Source organism: Mesoplodon densirostris, chromosome 2, assembly GCF_025265405.1.
Source record: "Mesoplodon densirostris isolate mMesDen1 chromosome 2, mMesDen1 primary haplotype, whole genome shotgun sequence".
NCBI lineage: Eukaryota > Metazoa > Chordata > Mammalia > Artiodactyla > Ziphiidae > Mesoplodon > Mesoplodon densirostris.
The window spans coordinates 33,004,212-33,026,983 of record NC_082662.1 but is presented as its reverse complement, the minus strand read 5'-3'; the positions used below and the strand labels follow the sequence as shown (position 1 = coordinate 33,026,983).

The window sequence follows — 22,772 nt, the reverse complement described above, 5'->3', positions numbered from 1 at the left end:
AAATTTTGGAAACAACCAGAACAAGAGTCTGGTGGAATAAACTACGGTTCATCCTCAAAATGAATGTATAGTTTAAAAACAACAAAAAAAGAGGATTATCTATGAATTAAGTGATTTCTAAGACATATTAAGTAAAAAAGGAAAGTGCAAAAGATTATGTATTGTACCTACTTTTGTGTAACGAAGAATTGGAAATGGTGTGTTTATTTTGGAAAAAAGAAATAGAAATAATAAATGTGAAATCCATTACCTGTGGGGGTGAATGGGATAGAAGACACACGGAAGATAGTGAGAGTATATCCTTATTCACTTTCCTACACCCTGAATATAACTTTTTGAAAAGTTTTGACTTTTGAGCTATCCTTTTTTTAAATTTGAATTTTATTTTATTTTTTTATACAGCAGGTTCTTATTAGTTATCCATTTTATACTTATTAGTGTATATATGTCAATCCCAATCTCCCAATTCATCACACCAACAGCACCCCCTGCCACTTTCACCCCTGGTGTCCATGTTTGTTCTCTACATCTGTGCCTCAATTTCTGCCCTGCAAACCGGTTCATCTGTACCATTTTTCTAGGTTCCACATATATGTGTAAATATAGGGTATTTGTTTTTCTGTTTCTGACTTACTTCACTCTGTACAACAGTCTCTAGATCCACCCACATCTCTACAAATGACCCAATTTTGATCCTTTTTATGGCTGAGTAATATTCCATTTTATATATGTACCACTTCTTCTTTATCCATTCGTCTGTCGATCGGCATTTAGGTTGCTTCCATGTCCTGGCGACTGTAAATAGTGCTGCAATAAACACTGGGGTGCATGTGTCTTTTTGAATTATGGTTTTATCTGGGTATATGCCCAGTAGTGTGATTGCTGGGTCATATGGTAATTCTATTTTTAGTTTTTTAAGGAACCTCCACACCGTTCTCTATAGTGGCTGTATCAATTTACATTCCCACCAACAGTGCAAGAGGGTTCCCCTTTCTCCGTACCCTCTCCAGCATTTGTTGTTTGTAGATTTTCTGATGATGCCCATTCTAACTGGTGTGAGGTGATACCTCATTGTAGTTTTGATTTGCATTTCTCTAATAATTAGTGATGTTGAGCAGCTTTTCATGTGCTTCTTGGCCATCTTTATGCCTTCTTTGGAGAAATTTAGGTCTTCTGCCCATTTTTGGATTGGGTTGTTTGTTTCCTTAATATTGAGCTGCATGAGCTGTTTATGTATTTTGGAGATTAATCCTTTGTCCGTTGATTCGTTTGCAAATGTTTTCTCCCATTCTGAGGGTTGTCTTTTTGCCTTGTTTATGGTTTTCTTTGCTGTGCAAAAGCTTTGAAGTTTCATTAGGTCCCATTTGTTTATTTTTGTTTTTATTTCCATTTCTCTAGGAGGTGGATCAAAAAGGATCTTGCTGTGCTTTATGTCACAGAGTGTTCTTCCTATGTTTTCCTCTAAGAGTTTTATAGTGTCCGGTCTTACATTAAGTCTCTAATCCATTTTGAGTTTATTTTTGTGTATGGTGCTAGGGAGTGTTCTAATTTCATTCTTTTACATGTAGCTGTCCAGTTTTCCCAGCACCACTTATTGAAGAGATTGTCTTTTCTCCACTGTATATCCTTGCCTCCTTTGTCATAGGTTAGTTGACCATAGGTGCGTGGGTTTATCTCTAGGCTTTCTATCCTGTTCCACTGATCTATATTTGTTTTTGTGCCAGTACCATATTGTCTTGATTACTGTAGCTTTGTAGTACAGTCTGAAGTCAGGGAGTCTGATTCCTCCAGCTCCATTTTTTACCCTCAAGACTGTTTCGGCTATTTGGGGTCTTTTGTGTCTCCATATAAATTGTAAGATTTTTGGGTCTAGTTCTGTAAAAACTGCCATTGGTAATTTGATAGAGATTGCATTGAAGACTGCTTTGGGTAGTATAGTCATTTTCACAATATTGATTCTTCCAATGCAAGAACATGATATGTCTCTCCATCTGTTGGTATCACCTTTAATTTCTTTCATCAGTGTCTTAGTTTTCTGCATACAGGTCTTTTGTCTCCCTAGGTAGGTTTATTCCTAGGTATTTTATTCTTTTTGTTGCAGTGGTAAGTGGGAGTGTTTCCTTAATTTCTCTTTCAGATTTTTCATCATTAGCATATAGGAATGCCAGAGATTTCTGTGCATTAATTTTGTATCCTGCAACTTTACCAAATTCATTAATTAGCTCTAGTAGTTTTCTGGTGGCATTTTTAGGATTCTCTATGTATAGTATCATGTCATCTGCAAACAGTGACAGTTTTACTTCTTCTTTTCCAATTTGTATTCCTTTTATTTCTTTTTCTTCTCTGACTGCTGTGGCTAGGACTTCCAAAACTATGTTGAATAATAGTGGTGAGAGTGGACATCCTTGTCTTTTTCCTGATCTTAGAGGAAATGCTTTCTGTTTTTCACCACTGAGAATGATGTTTGCTGTGGGTTTGTCATATATGGCCTTTATTATGTTGAGGTAGGTTCCCTCTATGTCCACTTTCTGGAGAGTTTTTATCATAAATGGGTGTTGAATATTGTTAAACGCTTTTTCTGCATCTATTGAGATGATCATATGGTTTTTCTTCTTCAATTTGTTATTATGGTGAATCGCACTGATTGATTTGCATATATTGAAGAATCCTTGCATCCCTGGGATAAATCCCACCTAATCATGGTGTATTATCCTTTTAATGTGCTGTTGGACTCTGTTTGCTAGTATTTTGTTGAGGATTTTTGCATTTATATTCATCAGTGATATTGGTCTGTAATTTTCTTTTCTTTGTAGTATCTTTGTCTGGTTTTGGTATCAGGGTGATGGTGGCCTCATAGAATGAGTTTGGGTGTGTTCCTTCCTCTGTAGCTTTTTGGAAGAGTTTGAGGAGGATTGGTGTTAGCTCTTCTCTAAATGTTTGATGAAATTCACCTGTGAAGCCTCTGGTCCTGGACTTTTGTTTGTTGGAAGATTTTTTTTTTTTTTTTTTTTTCTTTTTGCGGCATGCGGGCCTCTCACTGTTGTGGCCTCTCCCGTTGCGGAGCACAGGCTCCGGATGCGCAGGCCCAGCGGCCATGGCTCACGGGCCCAGCCGCTCCGCGGCATATGGGATCCTCCCAGACCGGGGCACGAACCCGTATCCCCTGCATCGGCAGGCGGACTCTTAACCACTGCGCCACCAGGGAGGCCCTGTTGGAAGATTTTTAATCACAGTTTCAATTTCATTACTTGTGATTGGTCCGTTCATATTTTCTATTTCTTCCTGGTTCAGTCTTGGAAGGTTATACCTTCCTAAGAACTTGTCCATTTCTTTCAGGGTGTCCATTATACTGGCATAGAGTTGCTTGTAGTTAGTCTCTTAGGATGCTTTGTATTTCTGTGGTGTCTGTTGTAACTTCTTCTTTTTCATTTCTAATTTTATTGATTTGAGTCCTCTCCCTCTTTTGCTTGATGAGTCTGGCTAACGGTTTATCAATTTTGTTTATCTTCTCAAAGAACCAGATTTTAGTTTTATTGATCTTTGCAATTGTTTTCTTTGTTTCTATTTCATTTATTTCTGCTCTGATCTTTATGATTTCTTTCCTTCTACTAACTTTGGATTTTGTTTGTTCTTCTCTTGTTCCTTTAGGTGTAAAGTTAGATTGCTTATTTGAGATATTTGTTGTTTTTTGAGGTAGGCTTGTATTGCTATAAACTTCCCTCTTAGAACTGCTTTTGCTGCATCCCATAGGTTTTGGATCATCGTGTTTTCATTGTCATTTGTCTCTAGGTATTTTTTAATTTCCTCTTTGATTTCTTCTGTGATCTCTTGGTTCTTTAGTAATGTAATGTTTAGCCTCCATGTGTTTATGTTTTTTACATTTTTTTCCCCTGTAATTGATTTCTAGTCTCATAGTGTTGTGGTCAGAAAAGATGCTTGATATGATTTCAGTTTTCTTAAGTTTACTGAGGCTTCACTTGTGACCCAAGATGTGATCTATCCTGGTGAACGTTCCGTGCGCACTTGAGAAGAAAGTGTAATCTGCTGTTTTTGGATGGAATGTCCTATAAATATCAATTAAATCTATATGGTGTATTGTGTCATTTAAAGCTTGTGTTTCCTTATTAATTTTCTATTTGAATGATTTGTCCATTGGTGTAAGTGAGGTGTTAAGGTCCCCCACTATTATTTTGTTACTGTCGATTTCCTCTTTTATAGCTGTTAGCAGTTGCCTTATGTATTGAGGTGCTCCTATGTTGGAAGCATATATATTTATAATTGTTATATCTTCTTCTTTGATTGATCCCTTGATCATTGTGCAGTGTCCTTCCTTGTCTCTTGTAACATTCTTTATTTTAAAGTCTATTTTACCTGCTTGAGTATTGCTACTCCAGCTTTCTTTTGATTTCCATTTGCATGGAATATCTTTTTCCATCCCCTCACTTTCAGTCTGTATATGTCCCTAGGTCTGAAGTGGGTCTCTTGTAGACAGCATAAATATGGGTCTTGTTTTTGTATCCATTCAACAAGCCTGTGCCTTTTGGTTGGAGCATTTAATCCATTCACGTTTAAGGTAATTATCGATATGTATGTTCCTAGTACCACTTTCTTAATTGTTATGGGTTTGTTTTTGTAGGTCCTTTTCTTCTCTTGTGTTTCCCACTTAGAGAAGTTCCTTTAGCATTTGTTGTAGAGCTGCTTTGGTGGTGCTGAATTCTCTTAGCTTTTGTTTGTCTGTAAAGCTTTTGATTTCTCCATCAAATCTGAAAGAGATCCTTGCCGGGTAAAGTAATCTTGGTTGTAGGTTCTTCCCTTTCATCACTTTAAATATGTCATGCCACTCCCTTCTGGCTTGTAGAGTTTCTGCTGAGAAATCAGCTGTTAACCTTATGGGTGTTCCCTTGCATGTTATTTGCCATTTTTCCCTTGCTGCTTTCAGTAAGTTTTCTTTGTCTTTAATTTTTGCCAATTTGGTTACTATGTGTCTTGGTGTGTTTCTCCTTGGGTTTATCCTGTATGGGACTCTCTGCGCTTCCTGGACATGGGTGGCTATTTCTCTTCCCATGTTAGGGAAGTTTTTGACTATAATCTCTTCAAATATTTTCTTGGGTCCTTTCTCTCTCTCTTCTCCTTCTGGGAACCCTATAATGCGAATGTTGTTGTGTTTAATGTTGTCCCAGAGGTCTCTTAGGCTGTCTTCATTTCTTTTCATTCTTTTTTCTTTATTCTGTTCCACAGCAGTGAATTCCACCATTCTGTCTTCCAGGTCACTTATCCATTCTTCTGCCTCAGTTATTCTGCTATTGATTCCTTCTAGTGTATTTTTCATTTCAGTTACTGTATTGTTCATCTCTGTTTGTTTGTTCTTTAATTCTTCTAGGTCTTTGTTAAACATTTCTTGCATCTTCTCGATCTTTGCCTTCATTCTGTTCCCAAGGCCCTGGATCATCATCTTCACTATCATTATTCTGAATTCTTTTTCTGGAAGGTTGCCTATCTCCACTTCATTTACTTGTTTTTCTGTGGTTTTATCTTGTTCCTTTATCTGGTACATAGCCTTCTGCCTTTTCATCTTGTCTATCTTTCTGTGAATGTGATTTTTGTTCCACAGGCTGCAGGATTGTAGTTCTTGCTTCTGTTGTCTGCCCTCTGGTGGATGAGGCTATCTAAGAGGCTTGTGCAAGTTTCCTGATGGGAGGGACTGGTGGTGGGTAGAGCTGGGTGTTGCTCTGGTGGGCAGAGCTCAGTAAAACTTTAATCCACTTGTCTGCTGATGGGTGGGGCTGGGTTCCCTCCCTGTGGGTTGTTTGGCCTGAGGTGACCCAACACTGGAGCCTACCCAGGCTCTTTGGTGGGGCTGATGGCAGACTCTGGGAGGGCTCACACCAAGGAGTACTTCCCAGAACTTCTGCTGCTGGTGTACTTGTCCTCACGGTGAGACACAGCCACCCTCCGCCTCTGCAGGAGACCCTCCAACACTAGCAGGTAGGTCTGGTTCAGTCTCCTATGGGGTCACTGCTCCTTCCCCTGGGTCCCGATGCGCACACTACTTTGTGTGTGCCCTCCAAGAGTGGAGTCTCTGTTTCCCCCAGTCCTGTCTAATTCCTGTAATCAAATCCCACTAGCCTTCAAGGTCTGATACTCCAGGAATTCCTCCCCCCTGTTGCCAGACCCCCAGGTTGGGAAGCCTGACGTGGGGCTCAGAACCTTCACTCCAGTGGGTGGACTTCTGCGGTATAAGTGTTCTCCAGTTTGTGAGTCACCCACCCAGCAGTTATGGCACTTGCTTTTATTGTGATTGTGCCCCTCCTACCGTCTCATTGTGGCTTCTCCTTTGCCTTTGGATGTGGGGTGTCTTTTTTGGTGAGTTCCACTGTCTTCCTGTCGATGACTGTTCAGCAGTTAGTTGTGATTCTGGTGCTCTCACAAGAGGGAGTGAGAGCATGTCCTTCTACTCTGCCATCTTAAACCAATCTCCAACCTCCGATACTTTTTAATTCCCAAAATAGTTTCTTCAAGATAGATATTATTATTCCATGAGAATTTAGCCAACTCTTGATCCTTTAGAAAGCAGTCTTGGAAAATCTGAGCTTTCTTAATGTTTCCAATATTTAAAAATAAAACTTTACAAAGAAAAATAAAATCCTGGAGTTGAATACAAATAGAAACAAAGAAAGCTAATTATATAAGAAATTACAGGGAAAAAAAATTCAGGTAACTTTGAACATAGGATACAGTAGGTCAGAGCCTCAAGACAAAAAGAAATCTAAAGAAATCTTGAATTTTACTTAGTAGGTTTGTTATTGGTAGAAATAATAGTGTAATTCCAAAGTGATCTTATTTGATTGTAGGATATAGCAAATAATATATTAAGTTGTTGGAAACAAGGGTTCTCCCTGTAGGCAGAGGAAGATACAAATAGGGAATGGAGGAAGAATCCTATGGTGTTGAGTTGGAGCTGGATTATCAGTATGAATACATGATATTAAAAACTTTCAAGATTTCCTAATCCTGTGCACTTAAAGGACCTAGAAGCAATGACATCCTAATGGCTCATCTAGTTATCTGGATTTTGATATCTAATTACAATTCCCCAGTAAAAACAGGGCTCCTTGGAGAAACAGGTGATTTCAGGTATGGGACAGGAAAACTACAAGGTGACTGTGACACATATTATTGTGCCAGAAAGTAAGAGAGTACTCATATACTGGTAGGGACATGTCAAAAAGATACCAGGAGACAGCTTAAAGGGGCACCCATTGACCAAATTTGAAAACGTTTGAGCATAAAAAAGAACAATGATGATAATGAAAATGGAAGCCCATAGTGATATTCTTTTATATATTTATAAAGAGAGAAAAAACAGCAATTGGTGGATCCAGGTGAAAAGTATGCTGATGTTTATTATGCTGTTCCCTTTACTTTTCCGTAAGTTTAAAATTTTTCAAAACAAAAAGCAAAAAGTTAGGAGAGCAAACCAAACAAAAGAATGAGATCGCAGTATAATATGGAAAATGTTAGATAGTTGGATAAACCCAAGGCAGAGATGTGAGAATACAGCAATGTTGAGGTACTACAGGTGGGAATGTGGGCAGGTGCAGCCATTCTGGAGCTCAAGTTAGCTACTACTTGGTCAAATTAAGTACAGGCAGGTATATGACCCAGCAATTCTGCTCCTGGATATACACCTAAATCTACGGGAGGTAATAACTCTTCAACAAAGGTTTTCAGCTCTGCACCTACTAGATATATGGTAGGATTACATTTCTCCACCCCCTTGAAAGTCAGCTATGGTCATGTGAAACTTGCTTTGACTAACAAAATGTAAATGGATATGATATGTCCTCTTCCCCTTGCAGTAGTAATCATGAAAACATATGTCAGGATGAAGTTTCCATCAACTTGAAAGACTGAGTGACCTTGATGAGCTAAGTACTCCTGCTGATCTGGGTTGAACATGTAATATGAGTGAAAAATAAATCTAGTCTGTGTTTTAAAAAATTGAACAAACAATATCTAGCTTACAGGATGGCTGTGAGAATTCTTTAAGACAATGCAGGTAAAGTTTCCAGTACATTGACTGACATATTATGTGTTCAGTAAATATATTTTTTTCCTTGCCTTTCTTTCCCCTTTATTCTGCCCATCTGGCAGATATATCCTCACCTGGATCTGTTGGAAGAAATGTGCAATATCTTGATCTGGCTGATTCCCAGAGGCCAGCAACCGACTTTTGTTTTCCATGAATCGCTGCAGCTTATCAGAGAGATGCTCAAACATCTCTGCCTGGGGCAGAAGCTTCTTTAGGGAGCTCTCCTTTTCTTGCTGCTGTAGCCGGAGCTGTTCGAAGCGCTGGCTCACCTCGGCCAGTTTGCCCTGCAGCACTGCGGCCGAGTTGCTGTCCGATGTCTCCGTGAATCGGGTCACCATCTCACGCGTGGCCTCCAAGCTGCTCTTCTGCCGAGCAATGTCCTGCTTCAATTTCTGTCATCAAGAACACATCTGTCAGCTCCTGGCTCACTTATTCCAGGATATCTCAGCCACAAACGAATAAGCTTCTAGTAACTACATGCTCACCTCCTCAAGGAGGGTTGGAGGATTGCAACTGAAACTTCAGAATACCATCAATACCCTTAGTTCTCCACCCCATGCGACCAGTGACTTTGCCATCACCACTTTTCCTCAAGCTTACCAATGGTTTGGAAATTGGGTAGACAAACCTTTACAGGGATTAGTCAACATTTCTAAGTCTTATTAGAAGGTTCATGGAAATGAATTCTTTTCCTGATACTTTTTCAAAATGATGTCATTATGGAACATGGCAAATATACCCTCTATGCTAACTCTTGGGGCACAGGTCTCACCATGTTAGTGGCCAGGGCTTCCTGGATGACTCCTGATGACAGCGGTGCCACCTTCTCCTCTTCCAGGTTATTTTCAACTTCACTGATGGACTGCAACAAGCTGTCCAGGCTTTCCTGGACACTCTGAGACTGGGCAATGGCTTTCTGCAGCAGAGCAGAGCGCTCTGCCAAGCTACTGGAGAGGCTTTGGAAATGGCTGAGTATGGAATCTGGAAATTAAAGGCCGTGAGAAGAGAGAGTGAAGACAATTTTTGTGTTGCACTTTAAAAAGAAAACGTATTTAAATTGTACATGTTAGTTATAATAACAACAGAAATCAAGACAAACAGAAAGAATAATAAGCCTAAATACATCACTATTTGAACCAAATTCAAGAAGCATTATATATTTAGCACCTACTAAGTGCCAGAAATTGTGCTCGATGCTGAGGACTAAAGATAATTATGATAAAGTCCCTACCTTCTACAAACCTTAAAACTCTAAAAGAGAGCACTGGTAGTGGAAGGCACATCAACTAACCATAATAATAAAATCATAAGTGCTGTATTGGTACTAGGAGTACTGTACTAGAGAAACCCGAAGGAAGAATGATTATTTCTTATCTTTTACTTCTTCTTGGGGGTCGGGATGGGGGTGGTGTCAGGACTTTACAAAGGAAGTAACTTCCCGGTTACATCTTGACGCATGAGCAAGATTTCATCATGCATGGTAAGGACTCAATAAATATTAGCAGCTAAGCAATAGGAAAAACTTCAGGGGTAAAGTAATGAGGAAATGACTTGGGAAAGGAAAGAAGTTGGGTGTGGCTAGAAGGCGAGTGCCTGGGGAAAAGAGGTTGAAGTCAGACCATGAAGGCCTCATACGGTGTAAGAATAAAGTTCATTAGAAGGTGAGCTATTCGTGTTTATATCCACAGCCCCTAGCTAGCACCACAGATACTTGTACAACACAATGTGATATGTTATAGAACAGAGGCACATACTAGGAATTAGGGGAACACTCTGGCTATTGCTGCTTCATACCTGTAGTTTCTTGAACATGCTTGTGGTCTGGGGCTGGCTCCCCTTCAATTTGCATGAGGTCATGAGCTACTTTTTGGAGCTTTTCTACAGGTACTTGATGTTCAGCCAATTCCTCCTGCAATTGCTGCTTGTCCATGAAAAAAGACAAAAGGAAACCATCACAGTGCATAATCAAAGCTGGTTCTAGGGATCGAGAGCTACTGAGCAGCTTTAGAGAATAAATTCTGTTTATCCATAGCCACAGACATCAGAATAAAGTATTTAGGAATCATATGTTGTCCAAGGCATCCCAACCACTGCCTTTAACCTATGCAAGCATTTGCTTCGCTTTGAAGCTACTCTAAGCCATGCAGTAAAACAGCTTGTGCATTGGCTCACCTTTGTGGTCACAAGCTGCTGCTGCAGGACCCCAGGGTCAGAGGCAACAGTTTCTGAGAGGAGCTTCTCCACATTGGCCTCACAAGCTTTCATCCAGGCCTGCAGGCTTTCGGCACTGCTCTGGAACCGCTGATACTGGCCTAGCAGCAAGTTCAGGTGAGCGCCCAGTCGTGTACACTGTGCCATAAGAAAAAAAAAAAAAAAAAAGAAGGGAAAGCAGACTTAAGTGGGTCAGGCCAAAGGCAGCAGCTTCCCAGGCACAGTCCAAAGAGGTCTGGCTATGTTACAGGGAACTGACTGTAACTACGGTTAAGGTTACTGTGTGCCCCCACAGACAGATGGTAGCAACAATTTTCTGTAAGTGGGGTCCTGACTGTTTGATCCATACTATCCACCCCCACTTTATTATATACTTGGGAAGATTTAGTTGTATGACAAGCCACCAAAGAAATACACATCAGGTTGCAGGCAAAGGTGGGGACTGAGAGGTACAAAACGTGTTCCTTTTTGGGGGTGAAAGATGTTGGCAAAAAGCACAAGAGAGGTAAGAAAAACTGACTGGATTCTATATCTTGGGAGCTAAAGGGAGTTCTTTGATAGGAAGGAAGATAAGGATTTACCCTAGATGTTCTGTCCAGGAATAAAGACTGTGTATTTGGTTTAAGTCTCCCTGTGCTCTGTCTCTTGGGAGGCCATGGCTGCTGGTCAGGACACAGGGAGGTGAGCACTTCCACCTTCACCACTGCAGTGAGACATACCCCTGGATATTGCTCAGATCAGGCATGAGCCCCTGGGCCTCTATATACACACTCATAACTCATTCTACCCATGGTCAATCTACAAATCAGCTTGTTCACTGTGTCTGAGGTTCTTATTGTAAGCCCCAGACACCACCCACAGTTGTGTGAGGGCTGCCATGACTGTTTCACCAGGGGCTGCCAGGCACCCCTCCTCTACCTTTGAATGGAGAGCACTGTATCTTTCTGTTGCATCCTTCAGCTTGTCCTTCACTAAGGTTCCAGTTGCTGATGGTTCTTTGTCTTCCTCAAGGCTGTTTTCTGTGTCCAAGACTTTCTGTCCTGAGATAGTCACAAATCTCAAGTCTCCTTTGTGGGAAATTACGTCCTCCGAGAAGCTCCCCTGTCGCTTCAGTAGGGCGGGAAGGGCCTCGGAGCTGCTGCCTCGCTTGTGCATGTTCTCCAGCTCTTTCTCAGACCGCTCCAGCCAGTTTTCAAACTCTCGATGATCCTGCAGAAACTTTTGCAGTTCATCCCGTAGTGTCTGCACCCGCTTCAGTTCTGCCTCTGACTGGGCCAGGGAAGTCACATACTGCTCCTTTAGTTCTCCGAGCTTTTCTTGCAGCATCTGCTGCTCCTTGGGTGTAAGATTGTGGCCATGCTGGTCGAGGAAGGCCTGAGCAGACTGGGTGGCCAGGATGAAATTTTGCTGCTGAGACAGCAATTCTTGGTGACGAGCCTGGCAAAAATCCCCCCAAACAAAGGACAATCAGTGGGGACACCACAATAACTTGTTTATGTCTACAGCTAGAAGTAGGGAGAGATCTCAATAGGTCACTTTTCCAGCTCCTCAGAAATCATCAACATCTCTCACTCTCTATGCATTATGCCATCTGCTAATCCCAGATGAACTGACTCATCTAGGATCTGACAGTTTTCATGTATTATCTCATAATACTCATGCCACCATCTGTAGTGTAGGCCGACCATATAATTCCCATATCAAGGATGAGATAAGTGAATACCAAAAAGGTGTTGTATGTCTTGACTAAGGTCATGCAGATAGTTAAGGGACAAATTGTGACTTGAACCCAACTCTCTTCACTAAACTACCCCAGATCTAAGAGAAGGTACAAATGGCCAACTAAAACTACCCACACTGATGGAAGGAGACAGTAAGCTGCATAAGTCATACATATGACAGCATAAAAACTGCAAATGCTAAGCTGTGAAATGTGTCATTCACATATCCTTGAAGACTGTCCCTACTAGAAAAAATGTTGGAAAATTAATTCTTTAAATAAACAATTTGTATATTAGTGAGAATAAACTGTATTTCTGGATAGTATAGGTAATCTGTACGTTTTATTTGTATGTGTTATGTCTATGTACAGACATGTAGGCCTTTTTTCTGTTTCAGTGGAATGTAAGCTCTTTTAGGACAGTTGTGGTTGCTTGGTTTTGTTCCTAAAATGTTCTTCCTGAGTCTAACAGAAGTCACCGGGAGCTCAGTAAGTGTTCTTAACTATCTTACTGTTTATGCAACTCCCTAGAGAAGGACAATAGCAACCTGATAGCTTCAGCTTCCGACGTCATCTCAGGGAAGCTGGGGTGACAAATATATCCTGCTCAAAGAGACAGTAAGGGACAGTACTACAGCTTGTCTGTATACTGCCCAGATGTCCCCACTCTCATCCACCCACAGGTAAGACAGTGTCCTTCCTAGATGGAGCTGCCAGCAAGCAGTATCAGGAAGCCCCTGTGACAGCAGGACCATTTCTGCTCTGTGCCAAGACTGTCATGGCTTTAGGGTACACACTACAATGGATCTTCCAAGCACAGAAGTAGCATGCAAGAGGCAGAAATCCTATGAATACAAAATAAGGCAATGGCCCACACAGGCTGTTCAACAGAAGCATTTCAGCTAAACCAGTTTTGTATGCTATAAAGGTATCACTAACATATGTGATCCGTGTGTTTTCTAAGTTCCCTAAATAGTCTTTCAATCATGTAATACAATATACCTGCATATGTCAGTTAATGTCTTAGAGATGGTGGATCTGGCTGGTTCACTGGTTTATCTCCAATACCTGTCATGCATCAGGCCCTCAATATTTGCTGAATGAATAGATGAGTAGAGATGAGTAAGAAATAGTTTCCTAAGGGCAGCAGGGAACTATTAAAAGGGTTAAGCAGAGACACAGCATCTTAAAAAGATCACTTAATAGTGTGGGAATGGATTGGAGGGTAAAAGCCAAGAGTCAAGGAGACCAGTAGAAGTTACTATAACACACGTGAGAGCTGATAGTAGTCTGAACTGCAATAATATCTCGATGGAGATAAAAACGTGTGGATGATTTTAAAAGAGCTATAAGAGGCGTGGGATTTGATGACTGATTCAATATGGGAGAGTGAGGGAAGGAAAGGAATCTAGGGTGATGTTTAGTCCAGGTAAGTGAGTGGGAATATAGGAAGGAGAACATGTTCAATGGGGGAGGGGTATTTTAGAAAACAGGAGGTCTATTTCTCAGGTTGAGGTGCTTGTGGTTCCAAGTTGCAAATAGGCAGATGGACTTATACACTGGTTTGAAGCTCAGGGCAGGCATCTGGGCTGGAGACAAATATATACATGGAAACCACTAGTACAAATGGCAAGTGAAGTGTCATGCGTGGATGAGATTACCCAAGGAAAATATATTCTGAAAGACGAGAAGAGGCCTAGGCTACAACCTAGAAGCATATCAGTATTTCAAAAGCTGGCCAGAGGAAAGGGAGGAGGATTATCAGGGGAGATAGTGCTACGGAAACAAGGGAGAAACTATTTCAAGGGGAGTGGTCAAGACTGTCAAGGCTGCTGAGAAATCAAAGAAGATGTGAACTGAGAAGTGCTCACTGGATTTAGGGCAGGAGGTTATGGTGACTTGCCCAGGAGCAGAGATTCACCCAGCATTGTAAGAACAAGCTAACATGCTCACCTTCAACTTCTCACATTGCTTGTCCAGCGTCTCTGGGGCTTGGTTCACCCCCATGTGACCATCAGTGGTATCCAAAGCTCCTTTCTCCAGGTTACCTCCTGAGAGCTGCTCCATCTGTCCACCCAATGATCCCACTGAAGTCAGCCAATCCAAGAGAGCATCGATCTTACTCCTGTTCTCTTCCAGTTCCTTTGCTGCTTTACTCTGAAAGCCACAGGGGGAGTCTAGTGAGAAGGCCTTAGATACTCAACTATGAACCAAAGGTTAAGTACAGGGGAAGACATTTAGGCTTAAAAAAAAAGCAGCAGCAGCAGCTCTAAGGCTGGGTATAAACAGTCTTTGCACCCACAGAGAAAAATAAGCATCTTCTAAATCTGTTGAAAAATAATTATTTAAAACAATCCCTAAATTTGATCTATATCTTACTGCTTTTAATAAAGGAGCAGGAGGGCGGCAAATCCCAGGATTTGAAAGGGCTTTTTAAAGAGATGATTTAGTCCTGGCACCTCCAAGCTTTATGGAATCCTTTCTAGGTACGCAGAAGTTATACACTGCCTTGGTAGGATAAAAAATAGCACGGTCACACTCAATTACCTTTCTGTTCTTCCTTAAGGAAAATGCAGACTACTCCCAGCATTTTCTCTGCCAAGTAGAGCACTGAATTCTGAAACTTGTCTCTGAAATTCTATTTTCTGACTCTTCAAGTACTTTAACAAAACAGGTTATGCCAAGTGATATATTCATGTATTTCAGAATTCATCTTCAGGTAACTTACTTCTCTTTCCACATTCTCTACCTCCCTCATTAGTGTACAAGTTCACAGCCAGAAAAAGAACTTTGATTCAATAAGCCAGTGCTGAGTGGGGTGCAGAAGACCATGAGACTTTACCTTCTTTTAGGCTTATCCCAGTGCCATGACTTCCCACTGAAACTACAGTGGCAGCTTGAGGCCCATTAATACTGCCCAGGTATTTTCATTAGGACCCCTGGATCACCAGTCCAGATTCATGTTAGAAATATGCCATTTGCTTTTTCCCCAAGGATGATGATGATGATGATGGTGGTGATGATTTGGAATATGAACTTACTACCAACTATTCCTGACTTAAAGTCCTTCAGGATGTTTCTTATAAAAATAAATATTGACTCACAGATCTGCTCCTGAATTAACCTTTTTTTGTGATTCTATGCTCTCTGTAAAGCAGTTTCTCTTCATTACCTTTTATTTGTGTAGGTACCAAAATTTTCTTTTTTGAAAAATACCAAGCATCATAGCAGTCTGGTTACCTTTTCAGTCTTCTGCTGTAAGGCTGAGGTCACCACTTCCTCCAGCTCCTTCTGGGCCAGCTTCGTCCTTTCCTGGAGAGCCTCATACTGCTCCTTAGCCTGACGAAGTTTTTCCCGGAGAGCTGTCAACTCATGGGGGCTCAGCTTAGTTTGGTTCTCTTCCAGGAACCCTTCAGTGTCTTTGACAACACTGGCAAATGAGGTGGCATGATTCTGAATGTCATCCTGTAAATCCTTAACACATGAAAACAGGATGGCAGAGGCTTCAACTTTAGAACTTCTAAGACCTCTCAACAGCATGAAGATGAATGACTAGGATAACATTATCTGCAACTGACGTTATGTCCCTGAGTATAATTTGCTTAAGGTTTATGCCTAAACCAATGGAGATAATAAAATTTTAAATGCTTTTTAATTAAGAAACTTTTTTAACATTTAATTTTCTAAGAAAAATTTAAATTTAAATTTCTAAGAAGATATTTAGTGAAGACAAAAAACGAGACTGCCCATAAACATGATTTTTATTCTTCAATGAGTTATCCTCAAAGAGATCATTCTATATGGAAGAGTTGATAACAGGATTCTAGCAGAGTTGAGGCCTGGCTGGTCCTTTATAACTCTCTTGGTTATCACTCCTTAATCCTAATGTAGCCTATAAGGCCCAGAGTGATCTGGGTCCTACCCTCCAGACTCATCATTCACTAATCTTCCTTTTTTTCTTTGCAGTCCAATTGAACTAGATTTCTTTCAGCTCTTGAATACACTGTGCTCGACCCCATTCCCACCTCCAGACTGATGTACAGGCCTCTGCCTGGCAATTTTCTTCTTCCTCCCACACCTTCATGCATCAACCCCTATGTACCCTCTGTTCCTCAGTTTAAGTGACACTTCTTTAAGGTAATCTTGATATCCAAGTCAAGATGGGGTCTCTCTGTTATATGTTCTTATGTAACTTTTCCTTTATAGATACAATACTGAATAAATTATATGTTCATTTTTGTGATTATTTGTGTAATGTCTGTCTCTTCCACTACACTGTAAGCTTCATGAGAGCAGGGACGTTTACCATTATGTTATTGGCACTAAGCACTGTGCCTGGCACATAGCAAGCCTTTATAAATACTTGAAGGAATGAAAAAAATGAGTTAACTCTTACTGACCTTCAAGTCGCTTTGGTTCTTCTGCAAAGCAGAGAGATCCTGCTGGGTGGCTCTACCCTGATGGCCAGCCAATGCTCTTTCTGCCTGTCCTACCCAGTTGCAAAGATCCTCCAGTTTCTGGTGACAGGTATTTTGTTGTTTCTGCAGGGTCTAATTAAAATGCAAAGGGGCCAAGAGACAATTAATGATTCTCATTTTATAAATACAAGATAACTCCCTGAAATGTAAAACAGGAAGGTTATATCTCAAGGATGGAAAAGTTGGTGGGAGACTAGAGGAGGAAAAGGCACAGAAATCATATTCAGAAAGCTCCCCTCAATTGGATTGTCTGTTAATCTGGGGCTATGGTTGGGATTATAATCAGGGGTGATTTAGGGTGAGAACACTCCCAGGTTTTGGTCTGGAAGTTCCTTTGCCAGACTGCTGTTATTATCCTTGGAAATGGAGAACAGAGAGCCCAGATGCTTAAAATCCACAGATGATATTGGAGGTAATAATAAATTAGCGGTTCTGATCAATTCTATTGGAACTGGATGATACATTACATGTTAAGTCATAATATGGAAAATTAGAAGGACTAGACAAGGAGTAAAAATCAAGAAACTGGATAATTTATAAGCTAATTGAGTTTCTTAGTAATTGAGCTGATTTTATATAAATCAAATGTCTCACAAATGCAGACACCCATTAAATGGAATGATTACATGCCAGGCATGAAGGGCTTGGCTATTTTGAGAAGAAGGGAACTGCCCCAGAATAGCAACCCAAGAGAAAAGCCAGCCCAGGGGGGAGGAGGGAGTACGCTTCTGTGCCTGATCCTTTCTCCAGACCTCTCAGTCGCACGACACTGAAGCACCTGATTGAGCAATTGAGCATGATGTGTTCTCCTGACCATCCTTCTAGAACCGTTTTCCACCAGTTTCTACCTTCTGATGGTGTTTTAGTCACCTGCACTTACAAACAGGTGCCCAAATTGGCCCTCTCTCCCCCTCTTTAGGACAAATAGAAGGGCTCTGGAAGAGAACTCCTAAGAGTTCTTCAGCTGTAAAACAGGATCTTCATGGGTTAGGATGGGTGCAGACTGAATCTGAAAAAAGCAAAGCAAACAAGTTAACACACAGACATACACATGCATTCAGGGCAAATATAGAGAGAAGCAGAGCATTTCTGACAATAACAAGGTTAATAAACATTGTGGAATTAATTACACGCTTAGAGAGAATGTTCACATGCAACTGTATCACCTTCTGCAGCTCAGAAGCCTATCCTGGATGTGCGCTGTGTCTTAAGGTGGCCCAGACCAACGCTATTTCGTTAATTATCCATAAGCTACACCAGGCTATATAAATTCCCAAGTGAGGACACTGCAAATTTCCAGATATGGAAGGTAACCTAACATATTTCATTAATATTTTACTTCAAATTCAATACAGTTGAAACAACTAAGCAGTAATAAGGGACATACAGACTTGACTTTAAGCCTTTAATATCCTTTAAGCCTGACTCAAAAGCTCAATTCTACTTTGCACAATATTTAATAAAAGAGACCCAGAGACAGTTTTGCTGGCAACAAGGACAATTCTAGTATCATCTTGCTGAATTCCAACTTATTACTCAAACAGCAGAAATGGCATAAGCATCATTCTTGGTATTATGAGGTTATGATGTTACCATTAATGCAATTATGTTGAGTCTTGCAAGAAGAGGCTTGGGATAGAAGGTGGTGAGATGATTAGTTGTTTCCTCCCACCCCCCAAAATATATCAAGAGTGCTTCTACACACAGTTTTCCAATAACTGAATAAGCACTGGGCACAACAGTGTAAAGAACGGTGCTAGAAAATAATAATTCCAAATGTGCTAAAAAATTAATATGATTCTGATAAAAATCTTTTTGTCAGCTGTTTGAAGGTGGTCAAGGAATCTTACTGTCAATCATTTGAAAAGCCCCAGAATAAAACTGATTTCAGGACCATTCTTCTCAAGAGCTCAGAGTACCTAAATGCTCCTAACAGTCCTCAAAAAATGCTGAGGGAGGGAGTAGGTGAAATAAGGGCTAGAGACAAAATTTTCATTTGAAAGTCAGAGACAGTGAGACACAGTGACAGTAGAGTCTCACTAAAAAGAAAACACTTGCACATGCATACACATGTAAACACACATATTCTCTCTCACACACACACATAAAACCAAAAACACGGCAAGAAAAACAGCCAGAAGAGCTGCCTCCTGGACCAGAACCAAACTGGCCTAAACCAATCAAAACTGGTAAACGCAGGCTCCTGGAATCATGACAAACGGAGTCTGGCCAGAAAACCCAAAGATAGAGGACATCCCAGAGACCAACTGAGCCCAGCTTCTGGTTCAGCCTGACCTTAAGCCGGGCTGCCTGCTCCATCTGTTGAAGACGGCCCTGCAAGGCATCCACCTGGGCTGCGGTCTGTTCCACATGGTCCTGGAAGGACCTCTGCAGTTCATTCAGAAGCCTTAGCATCTGTCGGTTCTGCTGAGGAGGCAAGTCCTGGGCGTGCTCGGAGATAAAGAACTGGATATCAAAGGCAAGTGCATCCAGCTGAGATTTCCTCTCAGCCATGGGCTGTTTCAAATCCTAAGGTAAGTGGGGAAAGGAAGAAAAAGAAAAAAGAAGAGAAACTTCTTATTCTCTATAGAAGCAGAAGCTGTTGGTTCTAATCAAAGAATCAACATGATCAAACAGAGGTTAATTTCTTGCATTTTTATAATTGACACGGATAATTTCTAGGGCCAAACCAAAGTCTCTCTCACTTCTGGCCTCTCCAAACCCCTCGCATATTACAGTTAGGTTTCCTTTACTAGCCCTTGATTTCTAAATGCACTAAGCTTTCAATTATTTATAATAACAGAATTACAATACAGCTAATCCCAGGTGTCTGTGAAAAAATGTATTTTTTTAAGTTTTGGAAAGTATAACATGAATTTTTGGTCTGAGATATATCTGTCTAATTGTATTTTCTTAGATTCAAATACCTATTTGCATCTGTCTAGCCCTGAGTACCTGGTAGGGCAGAAGTGAGAAAATATTCAATTTATTTTTGGTTCACTGAAATTTGACTTTTAGAGTAAATAATGTTGCTTACACATTTTAAAACTGTAAAGGATTACAGTCAGACTTTCTTATATCATAGTTATATTGCTTCTTTAAAGCAGTAGAAAACTGCCTGAACACTAGAATTTATCTGTTTTCAGACAATTAAAAAGCATGCAATTTTCCCACAAACATTTAGTGATCATCAACTATGTTATACTGGATGCAATAAAAAACTATACGTCTGTCACTCTGAAATTGAGCGTAGTCAGCAATCTTGAAAAGCAGGCTGGGAGTAGGGCTTCTTGGATATTTATCACAAGACTATACTTCCTTCATGTGTGAACACATGGATTTGGGAAACTGTCACTAGGAAAATGAGGCTTCGGCTGTGGCTCTCTTTCTATAACAGAATTTGTGTAAGTTATAACTAGGCAAGGATCCCAATGCATGAGATGCTCTGTTTTCATATCTCATACTGTATCTGAGAAAATTTTCTCCCCCTTGCTTCTTTTAGTACTCTGCCTGTGAACAGATAAAGTCTGCTACTCACTCCTCCAATGGTATATTTGGATAAAAGGCTATGAAAGAAGAAGGCAGGCCAACTCTTGCAAGATAAAGAGGGACAAGGTTGCATACAAGGAAGCCTGACCACAGACAATATTTAGGTCTGTATCTCCTAAGACGGGAAAATGAAGAGGATGGAATAGGAGGGAACATCTCTAGTTCTGCTCTGACTTTAGAAAGAGTTTCAGGAGAGGAATATCTATAGCAGAGCGTGGATAAACCAATGTGAGTATTATCTGATATTATCTTAAGTATAACCAAAAGAAACAACAATGCTGGAGGTGGGTATGCGGGGGAGAATCCTCGGCTCATATGTATCTCAGAATCTTTAACTTTCTCTCACTGACTTATAAAAAGAATCAAGTAACTTGGAGTTTAACAAAAAGAAAACCACCTCTCGAGATCAGAGGTCGGCAATCTGCAGCCCCCGAGCCAAATCTGCCTGCCACCTGTTTTTGTAAATAAAGTTATTTTTTTAAATAAGTTCATATTTTCCAACTTCACTTTTTTTTTAAATTTATTTTTGGCTGTGTTGGGTCTTCGTTTCTGTGTGAGGGCTTTCTCTAGTTGCGGCGAGCGGGGGCCACTCTTCATTGCGGTACGTGGGCCTCTCACTATGGCGGCCTCTCTTGTTGCAGAGCACAGGCTCCAGACGCACAGGCTCATGGGCCCAGTTGCTCTGCGGCATGTGGGATCTTCCCAGACCAGGGCTCGAACCCATGTCCCCTGCACTGGCAGGCAGATTCTCAACCAGTGCACTACCAGGGAAGCCCGTAAATAAAGTTTTATTGTAACATGTCCACAACCATTTGTTTATGTACTGTCTATGGCTGCTTTCATGTTTCAACAGTAGAGCTGAATGGTTGCCACAGAAACAGGTCACCTGCAAGGCCTAAAATATTTACTATCTAACCCTTTATAGAAAAAGTTTGCAAACCCATGCTCTAGATCACTGATCAAAGCTGGTGTGTGAGAGGAAAACATAGGCAGAACACTCTATGACATAAATCACAGCAAGATCCTTTTTGACCCAGCTTCCTAGAGAAATGGAAATAAAAACAAAAATAAACAAATGGGACCTAATGAAACTTAAAAGCTTTTGCATAGCAAAGGAAACCATAAACAAGATGAAAGGACAACCCTCAGAATGGGAGAAAATATTTGCCAACGAAGTAACTGACAAAGGATTAATCTCCAAAATATACAGCTCCTGCAGCTCAATATCAAAAAAACAAACAACCCAATCCAAAAATGGACAGAAGACCTAAATAAACATTTCTCCAAAGAAGATATACAGATTGCCAACAAACACATGAAAGAATGCTCAACATCACTAATCATTAGAAAAATGGAAATCAAAACTACAATGAGGTATCACCTCACACCGGTCAGAATGGCCATCATCAAAAATTCTACAAACAATAAATGCTGGAGAGGTTATGGAGAAAAGTGAACCCTCTTGCACTGTTGGTGGGAATGTAAATTGATACAGCCACTATGTAGAACAGTATGGAGGTTCTTAAAAAACTAAAAATAGAACTACCATATGACCCAGCAATCCCACTACTGGGCATATACCCTGAGAAAACCATAATTCAAAAAGAGTCATGGGGGCTTCCCTGGTGGCACAGTGGTTGAGAGTCTGCCTGCCGATTCAGGGGACACAGGTTCATGCCCCAGTCTGGGAAGATCCCACATGTCGCGGAGCGGTTGGGCCCGTGAGCCATGGCCGCTGAGTCTGCACGTCTGGAGCCTGTGCTCTGCAACGGGAGAGGCCACAACAGTGAGAGGCCCGTGTACCACAAAAAAAAAAAAAAAAAGAGTCATGTACCACAATGTTCATTGCAGCACTATTTACAACAGCCAAGACACGGAATTAACCTAAGTGTCCATCAACACATGAATGGATAAAGAAGATGTGGCACATATATACAATGGAATATTACTCAGCCATAAAAAGAAACAAAATTGAACTATCTGTAGCGAGGTGGATGGACCTAGAGTCTGCCATACAGAGTGAAGTAAGTCAGAAAGAAAAAAACAAATACTGTATGCTAACACATATATATGGAATCTTAAAAAAACAAAAAAATGGTTCTGAAGAACCTAGGGGCAGGACAGGAGTAAAGATGCAGACGTAGAGAATGGACTTGAGGACACGGGGAGGGGGAAGGGTAAGCTGAGATGAAGTGAGAGAGTGACACTGACATATATACACTACCAAATGTAACACAGATAGCTAGTGGGAAGCAGCTGCATAGTACAGGGAGACCAGCGCAGTGCTTTGTGACCACCTAGAGGGGTGGGACAGGGAGGGTGGGAGGGAGACGCAAGAGGGAGGGGATATGGGGATATATGTATACACGTAGCTGATTCACTTTGCTATACAGCAGAAACTAACATAACAATGTAAAGCAATTATACTCCAATGAAGATGTTAAAAAATAATAATAATTTTAAAAATACTGGTGTGTGTGCACCAAGGGGGGAAAGCAGGGGGTGGGGGTGGGATGAACTGGGAGATTGGGATTGACATATATACACTACTAAGTGTAAAATAGATAACTAATAAGAACCTGCTGTATAAAAAAAATTAAATAAAATTCAAACAATAAAAAGCAAAAAAAAAAAAAAGAAAGTCTAGCATCATTAAAAAAACAAAAACTAGTGTGTGCGCATAGGATTAGATCTTGGGCAAAACAGAAAAAAGGTATACTAG

General features: G+C 40.7%; 1 protein-coding gene across 19 annotated transcripts in view; it reads right to left on the bottom strand.

Annotated features, from left to right (window-relative positions):
- The window catches only part of MACF1 (microtubule actin crosslinking factor 1), a 330,003-nt gene that overhangs the window by 101,409 nt on the left and 205,822 nt on the right, over positions 1-22,772 (bottom strand). For 13 of the 19 annotated variants that reach the window (XM_060089544.1, XM_060089550.1, XM_060089543.1 and 10 more), the window contains 9 exons: positions 18,797-19,030; positions 16,424-16,573; positions 15,264-15,497; positions 13,977-14,180; positions 11,222-11,740; positions 10,265-10,441; positions 9,887-10,010; positions 8,865-9,073; positions 8,167-8,484 (listed from right to left, as the gene is read on the bottom strand). In XM_060089544.1, the coding sequence (XP_059945527.1) occupies positions 8,167-8,484; positions 8,865-9,073; positions 9,887-10,010; positions 10,265-10,441; positions 11,222-11,740; positions 13,977-14,180; positions 15,264-15,497; positions 16,424-16,573; positions 18,797-19,030 (2,169 nt within the window). The remainder of the gene's footprint in view (positions 1-8,166; positions 8,485-8,864; positions 9,074-9,886; positions 10,011-10,264; positions 10,442-11,221; positions 11,741-13,976; positions 14,181-15,263; positions 15,498-16,423; positions 16,574-18,796; positions 19,031-22,772) is intronic. The other 6 variants (XM_060089554.1, XM_060089555.1, XM_060089556.1 and 3 more) reach the window with 1 other exon arrangement.